A 9,352-nucleotide genomic window follows, 5' to 3' on the forward strand; every position below is an offset into this window, starting at 1 on the left:
CCCCCACTTCCATCACAACAGACTTACCAGGTGCATACAGCTCTTCATGCTGCTGGGCTGTGCTCCTCGATGCCTGCATGCTGCAGCTGTGCACACGCACAGGCATGTATCAGCCAGATTATCAACCACTTCAGGCTGATTTCCGATATAGTCAATTTTCTTTAAATTGGTGCCGATGTGATTATTGGACTGATAGCACCTCTAAAGTGCTGTTATGGGTCAAGTCCATCACAGAGTTAAGCTCTCTTGCAGTAAATGTAATGGCAGCAGGGCTAAACTGCAAGCTCAATGAATCTATTTTGTTATGAAGTCCTTCCCTATTTGCACCCCTTTCTGCTCTCTCTCTCTCTCCCTCCCTCTCTCTCCCCCTCTTTCCCCCCCATAAATGCACAGTAAGGTCCTTGTTATTATTTTCTGTGCTAACAGGGAATTGTTATTTTCTTGTCTTTTTTTTCCTTTTTGTAAAGGATTCTTCCTCAACGAATACAGCAAACAAAATGAATTCTAAAAAGCTTTCTGCAACTCCTCTTAAACCTGGAGATATCTTTGAGGTCGAACTAGCCAAAAAAGATAACGGCTTGGGAATAAGTGTCACGGTACTGTTTGACAAGGTTTTTAGATGTTTTCTCTTTTTTCTCTACTCCCAGCAACCTGTTAAATTACTAAATTACAGGGAAGCAAAGTATTTTAAAAGGCCTCTGTCAAGTACCTGCTTATAGATATTTCATCTCTCTGAAACTAGAAGACGCACATTTTTCATATCCCTTTTCTTGTCATTTTCCATATAGCAAATAGTGTTGCTATTACTTGTCTCAAGCCCTATTTATGGACTGGGGCAGTATTATACTCTAAAAACTTTACAACACAAAGAAAACAGTCCCTGATCAAATTGCTTGCAATCTAAATGCAAAACCAATCACCTGGGGAGTGGTACAGGAGGAGGTGAAACATGTTTGGTCAGTATGGTGAACAGTAGTCTTAGCACACCAGTAGCCTAACTCTTGTCAAACATTTTGAAGGAGTCCCAGAAAAGGAAGGCTTTAAGGAGCTCAAGTGAAAGAAGATAACAGGGAATTTCTGCAGCTGTGGTTGTCATGGGAGAAAGCACAAAGATGCTTGAATGAAAAATTAGCAAGCAAGCAATGGAGGGCTGGCTTCATGGGCTTCTCAGAGCTGATCTCACATTGATGCATGAGAGAGTGGTGCGGTAGATAGGCTGTGAAGGACCTTGAATGCAAAGGCAAGTAATGGTTGGAGCTTAATAAGCAGGCCAAGTTCAGTCCTGACCAACCAAACTAGTGGAAAACTACTGAACCTAGTGGAATTATATGGGACTAATTTTGGCCCAAGTTATTTTTGCCTTACTTGTGCACTAGCAACATTATTTCAAAACAGCTCTACAAACAGTCCCTGTCATGTATTCTGTGGTTTTCCTCTGCTGGTTAAAAAGCAGAGGAGCATAAAATATTTTATCTAAGTGAGGACTGGCTGAAGTTTTTTGTTTTGTTTTGTTTTGTTTTGTTTTGTTTTGCGGTGTATTTTTTATGTTTATGGCAAGACAATAAGGAGATTGACCTTATATTCTTTTAATTTTACACATGGCATACCAAACTTTTATAACTGTTGGAAGTAACTCAAATTTTGGGTATAACCTACTAGACAGGGGCACTTCAAAGGCAGAAATGAATACACTATATCTGTAGTACTCAGTGTGTGTTTCTGTAGGTCATAGAAAGTTTTTGTCCCTGGACAATTTAACATTAAAAGATTAGCTGATCTATCTCCATATTCTCCAAGCAGTTTAAATGCAAACAAGAGTGTAAATGCTGATAATGGTGAGCAGATATTTAACTGTAGAGCAGAACAGATGATTTCAATACCTGTTTGATGTATTACAAATATAGACATTTTCCTGATCTAGTGTTAACACTACACTTTAGATGGACTGTTGTCTTTCAAGTGTAGCAAGTTTTAATGTATCCTTTAATGAAGGTGAGAGTAGAATCAAACTCTCCCCTTTTTAAAGCCCAAATACAATCTTATGTGCACCTTTATTAACTATCACTGGAACAATTTTTGTTCTTCTGAAACAATCAATTATAATGAGTGCTCTGCACTCACAAACAGTAGCTATAAACAATGTTCTATTCTTAATCATCTTAAGCAGCAGAAGGCAATGCTAGCTGGTTTCTAGTGGCAGGCGGGAACTTAGTGTTAACAGTGAGGAAATATTTCTTTTAGGGTCCATGGTCTGGATTACTGGTCAGTTAGATTTCATAAACTGTCTATACAAATTATAAATTAAAATATGTTCCAAATCTAAAGAAATGGAACAGCTATCCCTAGACAACTATATCTATTGATAGCTTGCTTCACTGTTACTGGCAAATAGAAGTGTAAATTATACACGGGTAAAATGAAAATTTAGCCACTGACTTGTTGCCACCCTGCTCTATCCATACTTTGATTCTATAAAATTTGTCAATAGTCATCAGTACAAGGACTTAGCCTGAAGGTTTAACTAGTGGTAGGTTTCTCTTACTTCCATTTTCTGCCTCCAGCTTTATCCTTGCACTGCTCTAGAAATTGCTGTAAAGCTTTAAATTGGTTTGAAGTAATTCCAGAATAAACAGTTGTATCAGTCTCTTTAGGGGCACAGGTTGAAATGATTTCTGACCTAACTGCTCATCCTTTAAACCTATGAGGGGATCTTTGAGATGTTTTCAGAGTATGTGGTGTGTCCATGTGCACCAGATAAGAAGTTTGAGTTCCTCAAAATAATTTCCATTTGAAGCTTAAGCAAATTTTAAGCCTTCAGTTTTGGTACCTCTTAGCTGAATACATTTTGTCTTGCACACAGCTTTCCATAACCTGAGAGGAAAGGAATACTTCATACTCAGTGCTTTACTGAGATAGATTAACTTAGGACATTGCATGTATGCATCCTGGCTGACGATGCATGTGCCCAGAGTCTTGGCAGATGTACATGTGCACACAGATCTTGGCACCTAATAACTTGCATAAACATTCTTCATAATTCTGTGTGAAGGATGTTTGTTTTAACTAGCAGCATTTGTATTTTTGTGCTTGATAGTTGTAGTACCCCATTGTCCTCTGCTTGCACTTGTATACTTGCATGGATCTCAAAATGTTGCTTTATACAAAATTGTGATTTCAACAGTTTAGCTGTTGCTTTTACTTGCCAACGGCCTGAACTGCTTCCTCAGTGTAAGGATTGTTAACCTTTCTTGAACAGAGATTTTACTAAATTGTTTAAATATTAACATGTTTATAGGTTCCCTGTTTGTTTTTCATTTAGGGTGGTGTAAATACCAGCGTAAGACATGGTGGCATTTATGTGAAGGCTATTATTCCTAAAGGGGCAGCAGAAACAGATGGCAGAATTCAGAAAGGTACATGTTTTGTTCTTTCCACAAGCGTGCTTAACCACAAATAATAGTCAAATTAAATCAATCTAATTTTCTGTAGACCTTTGTGGCAACATTGTGATATAGCAAGAGAAAAAGTACCCCAGAATTCTCCTGACTGCTTGGTGACTTCCTGTTCATACTCCATGTGCTCATATCCACATTTATCAGTAAGGGAAACAGCTACCTGTCTGAATTTCTGCTGTAGCACTCATCACCTTAGTATGTCTACCTCAGATGGCTGGTTGGGAGGATTATTTGGTTGATCTTCGCAATGGCACTCTGAAGACATAAAAAGCTAATAAATACCAAGTCTTAAACTTGACAACTGGTGCTGTGGAAAAGGCAGTAAGAACCTAAGACAAAGTGTGAGGCTGTTGCAGCTGTGATAGGAAATGCTGAAGCTCCTGTGATGAAAACCAATTACAAAACATGTTGTAGTCAATGTTTCATTCAAATGCATTGTGCTTTAATGGAGCATGTTGTTCTGATAATGCCCGGAGGAAGGAGAAAAGGGCTTTGTGTTGCTAGTGATCTCCTTGCTTGACATACCGAGTAACTCAGTACAGAAAATCCATGTGACTGCTATGATTATTCTTGTTCTTAAGCTAGTCCTTATTTTCCAGTGAAGTGAGGAGTGCCAGTGTTAGGCTAACAGGGGTGTAGGTTTTAGCCGTGTTGGTCTAAGGACATAGGCAGACAAGGTTCCTTGGGTGAATTTGATATCTTTTATTAGACCAACCCAAATGGTTGGAGAATAGTTATTAAGCAAGCTTTCGGGTTCAAAAACCCTTCGTCAGGCTAAGGAAGTTTCAGCAGTTGGCGTGTGCTCTTCCTGGATGGGATGGAATGAAAAGTAAAGAAGCCAGGGGCTGGGCTGGGGAGTCCATTGCCAGGCAGATTATAATAAGGCTTTTTTTTCTATATGCTTCAGATTTCTCAGGGAAGCATTGCTCTGATCACTTAAAACTAATTTAGATTTAGGATTATTACATAACACTGTAGTTAGAAAAAAGCCTTATTCAAGCATGATTCAAGCTTACAAAAATCCTTATTTCAATACATGGGGCTTTGGCATGAGTTTAGCAAGTCAGGCCCTGAGGATAGCCATGTCACCCTGTCAGTGGCTGCCTGGTGCCTGCCTTACTCGCCCACCCTGACCTCTCAGGTGCCCACTCCTGCCAGGTGCTGTCTCTTCTGCCATGCCTTGATGTTAAAATAAAGTGAGGAGGTGGCCCTCAGGGGTCATTGAGCTCAGGATATTCTTCCAGCCCCAGTTCTCCTCAGGCTCAGCTTGGTCTGCTCAAGTTGGAGTGCTGGCCCTCAGTGCAGCACTTGGCCCTTCAGGCCTTAAATCATTTTCTGGGCTTCAGCCTTCTGGCATTGACCCCCTTACTCTGGTTGTGCCCCTCAGCCCTGGTTCACTTCCCCAGACCTTGGCTCCTAGGCCCCTCAGCCCTGCTCTTGCCCCTCTCTGACTCTGGGCCTGCTCTCACAGTCCTTGGGGCTTTGGGCTCCCTCTCATCCTCTGTCCCCTTAAAATCTGAGCACTCACCCACAGTCTCCTGACCCTCAGTTTTCAGTCTAGTTCTTCAGCAAAGTGGCAGTGCCTCTCTAAGCTCTCCCTGCAGTCTCCAAGCCTCTCCTCATCACCGCTTCTGGTCCTCCGGTTTCACACACAAACACAGGTCTAAGCAAAACTTCTTCCAAACTACAATCCTTCCCCAGCCTGGGTCTGTGTCACACCATAACAAGCATGATAACAAATAAACACATAACCAAAATAACTTTGCTTCTGTGCATGGTGCCATGGTCCTGCCCCTTATGAAGCTTGTAGCTGACCCACTACCTCCCCACCAGGCCTGGCAATCATAGTTCTCATTGTGTTTCCTGCACCTGGGGCAAGCAGCAATTTTTCTGAAAGGGTGCTCCACTCCTAATGGTTCCTTGAGAGCCTTGGATCTAGCTGGTTGTGGCTTCCACCTCTTCATTATTGGGGTAGGGGGCCCATTACAGCAAGTGGCTGCCTTCATTCAACAAGAAAAACAAACAACTTGCTGTAATATATCGCAGTGAATTAAAAGGGTGCTGTGTGTAAATGATTTTTTGTTGTGTTCTTCCCTTCCTTTTAAATCAGTCATTATTTATCTTTAGGTGACCGTGTGCTCTCTGTTAATGGGACTAGTTTGGAAGGAGCAACCCATAAACAAGCTGTGGAAACACTGAGAAACACTGGGCAGGTAAAAAAATCTTCTCCTGTCTTTAGCTTCTGAATTTAATGTCAGTAAAAGTGCAGTAGACAGCACTGATGGAAGGAACCTCCCCACATTTACTTAGGGATGTTATTATAACACAGGCTGCTCAGTAGATCCTTTAATCTCGAAGGTTCCCCCATGCATTTCCTTCCCCTCCCCCCACGTTGTTGATCAGCTGAGGGGCCCCAATAGCTCTGCTGATTGGTGCTGACCAGGTGGGCAGCAAAAACCGTGCCATATTTAAAACAGTGGTTTTCATCTGCCTGCCAATCAGGAGCGAGCAGAGGGTCCCCTCCGCCAACGGGCAGGGGGGATGCATACAGGAGAACCTGCAAGATTAAAGGAGCCAATACACCACCCACTTTCACAATGAATTCGGTAGGGCCCTATCCAGTGGTATCCGTTTACTCCAACAAAAGTGGCATTTAAATCAATGGCAGTATTCCTAGCACAAAGCTGTTGTTTCTTGTTTTAGCAGTTGAACCAGACATTAGCTATCCAAGCCTAACAAATTAATAGTGCATATACAAGTAGTGCATCTCTGCAGTGCCAACATGCCACAAACACACACGTCATAAAAAATCTTTTCATACAAACTTCTGTGTAGCAGTACCAGATTGTGAATTATGTGGTCAGTAATATTTTTTTAAGTTTCACACTTCATTGGAAAAGGTCTTAAATTATTTTTGCAGCTGGCTGTCTGGGTGATATACCAGTCTGTTTCTCTGTTGTTTGACATTTAACATTTACAGTGTTTAAAATTAATTAATAATTACTTTTATTAATCCAGAGATTGTTGCTGTAGAATTTAATTACCTAAGTGAATCAGAAGATAACCCATATTCCAAAATGCATAATCTTTGTGAGTAGGGCTAACTAACTTAAATGTACTACGTCTCTGCAGGTAGTACAGCTGTTGTTGGAAAAGGGACAGCTTCCTGTGGCCAAAGTCCATGCGCCAGTTACACCCCAATGCACTCCTCCCAATCAGGCGGGACACAGTGACTCCCTGGATAAGTCAGCAGCAAAAACTGCGGATACCAAAGACTACAACTTTGTTACCGAAGGTCAGGCCACATAGGAAAACTGTCTGAACTTTAAATCATTCCCCTAATTTTCTGAATTACCTCAGCCAGGTGACCATAAAATTAAACAGATCCCAGAAATTATCACAGAATAATGCAGATTTTTTTTCTGTTCTTAAATAATTCTTTTGAGGGTACTTCAGTGACAGATTTCATCAGCATTTTTTATAGTTTCTACTCTTACTGTTCATTGTCTTATTCAAATGCTGCCACCTTCAGTGTAAGACTGTTGCTTCCTCTAGTAGATCATTGGCCAGTCTCCCGACTAGTCATCCTGCTCTGTTACTTCCTCTCACTTTTAGTAGGGGTATAGTACTGTAACAGCATTCCTGAATTTCTTCTCAGCCTTCCCAAATAATCATATTTTGGAGTGAGCCTGGTGTCCTCTATGGCAGTGGTTTTTAACTTTTTTTCATTTGCAGACCCCTAAAAAATTTCAAATGGAGGTACAGACCCCTTTGGAAATTTTGAATGGAGGTGCGGACCCCTTTGAATTGTAAATGTGGGTATTCACATACTTTTGATAAGTCATCTTTTGAGGACCCCTTAAACATAGTCTGCAGACCCCCAGGGCTCCACAGACCACAGGTTAAAAATCACTGCTCTATACTGTCACAATTCTCAAAACAATGAGGATGATTAAGCATTGAAACAGGCTATATAGAGAAGTTGTGGCATATTCTTAAATAATCCTAGATATTTTCAAGAACAGGGTAGACAGACACATGGCTGGGATGGTTTAGTCTGAGGTGATCCTGCCAGGAGCAGGGGGCTGAGCTAAAACAACCTCAGCTTTGGTTCTGATTGCAGTTACTGAATGTATAGTCAGTAGGAAGTAAAGGAGCAATCCCTTATATCTGTTTGTTTCACAGACAATACGTTTGAGGTAAAGGTGCTGAAGAACAGTTCAGGCCTGGGATTCAGTTTTTGCCATGAAGACAACCTTACACCAGACCAGTTGGGCTCCAGCATAGTAAGGGTTAAAAAGCTTTTCCCTGGACAGCCTGCTGCTGAAAGTGGGAAGATTGAAACTGGGGATGTCATCCTGAAAGTAAATGGAGCGTCATTAAAAGGACTATCCCAGCAGGTTTGAGCTCCCTATTGTCTTGTTTGTCACTAGTAAAATTTGCTTTGTGGAACTCTTGCAAGTAGGATCTGTCTGATATTAAGTTAACTCTGCCTGTAGGAAGTCATCTCAGCTCTCAGAGGAACATTCCCTGAAGTATCTCTCCTCCTGTGCAGGCCACCCCCTGGTATACTCCCAGAAATTGATACTTCTTTATTGGTAAGGTCTAAAGCTTTTGATACTTGGGCTTTTAAGTTTTGCTTATTCAGTGTGCCAAACAAGTAAATGAACAAGTGTGCAAGTGACATCTTTTTTTAGAAGGTAGCATGTAAACTTGGCAAGTACATGAATACAGAAGTTTGAGAAGGATTGAGCAAATGGAGTGGTGAAACCTTCTGTATTTACTGATTCATATACCCCATTCATGGGATTATCAATCCTTGATCTTGGTAAAACAGTCCTTGATCTTCCAGTGGTACAGCACCCTAAGGATTAAACTAATAGGAAGTGGGTAGAGACAGATCCTCCCCTGGTGTGAACTGCCATACCTTTTGGGGATAAAATTAAAATGTTCCCCAACATCCCTCCAAAAAGTCCTCTCATTCAGGTATAGTGGGAAAATCTTTGACAATTATTGCACTTTAACCATTGAAAGGTACAACAAAAGCTGTGTTAACTGGCACTTTATTAGCCGGAAAACTCTATTAACTGGCATCCGAGGTGTTACCAGATTTGCCCATTACTGTGGGGTGTGCTCATTTATTAGGGATACGTTTCTAGGGTCTTGGTAATTCTGTCAGTGTGCTGCTTGTGTTGTTTGTGTTTCTATACGGAGCTGTATATCTCCCTTCTGCAAGTCCTCACCCCCCAATGGAGCTATCTTGCAGGACTCAGTTTCAATGGGGCTGGGTTCCTCCAGTCCCCAAATCAGTCATACACACACAAATTAACGTGACACGCCTGACCCGACTGGGTTGATCAGCATGGACAAGCTGACACCCTCATATGCCAAGAATCAGTTCATCAGAGCAACAATAAACTACAGTCAGACACAAGCACACAGGTAAACAGAATCTCTCTGAATCTGGCTGAGTGTCCAGCTGACACCCTCGTGGGACAGAATTCAGTTCTTAAGGGCACGTCTGAGTCAAACTGGGTCAATCAGCCTGTTCAGGCTGATCCCCTTATGTGTTTCAAACTCAGCATGTCCCAATCTTTGGCCTCTTGATGAGCAGACCCCACAGTATTTTGGGGCTTCACAGGGATCTTTAGCTTAGGTAAAAGAAGCGTTGCTGCAGAGCACGTGAGGGAGGAGGAGCAGAGAAGGAAAAATATACCCAGTTACTACCAGTTTGACTATAAAAATTATTTATTGCTAAGTATATGAAATATATAATGGTACTAGTAGTAATAGATATGCAAAAGAAAAACAAATGCAAACAATTACAGTATTACCCTGGTTTCACTAAGTATTTGGGGAAACTTAGCTCAAGCTTAACTAATACAGTTCAGGTTCAG

The 9,352-nt window shown here is 41.4% G+C and overlaps 1 protein-coding gene across 20 annotated transcripts in view; it reads left to right on the forward strand.

Moving 5' to 3' along the window:
* Window positions 1-9,352, forward strand: part of PTPN13 (protein tyrosine phosphatase, non-receptor type 13) — a 218,115-nt gene that overhangs the window by 176,652 nt on the left and 32,111 nt on the right. For 15 of the 20 annotated variants that reach the window (XR_003092691.1, XR_003092693.1, XR_003092692.1 and 12 more), the window contains 6 exons: window positions 468-611; window positions 3,320-3,413; window positions 5,583-5,668; window positions 6,588-6,750; window positions 7,641-7,855; window positions 7,955-8,053. Coding sequence is in view for 17 of the 20 variants with exons in the window: in XM_025197238.1 (XP_025053023.1) it covers window positions 468-611; window positions 3,320-3,413; window positions 5,583-5,668; window positions 6,588-6,750; window positions 7,641-7,855; window positions 7,955-8,053 (801 nt within the window). In the remaining 3 variants the exon portion in view is untranslated. The remainder of the gene's footprint in view (window positions 1-467; window positions 612-3,319; window positions 3,414-5,582; window positions 5,669-6,587; window positions 6,751-7,640; window positions 7,856-7,954; window positions 8,054-9,352) is intronic. The other 5 variants (XM_025197239.1, XM_025197251.1, XM_025197241.1 and 2 more) reach the window with 2 other exon arrangements.

The sequence above is a fragment of the Alligator sinensis genome, unplaced genomic scaffold (assembly GCF_000455745.1).
Source record: "Alligator sinensis unplaced genomic scaffold, ASM45574v1 scaffold125_1, whole genome shotgun sequence".
Lineage (NCBI taxonomy): Eukaryota > Metazoa > Chordata > Crocodylia > Alligatoridae > Alligator > Alligator sinensis.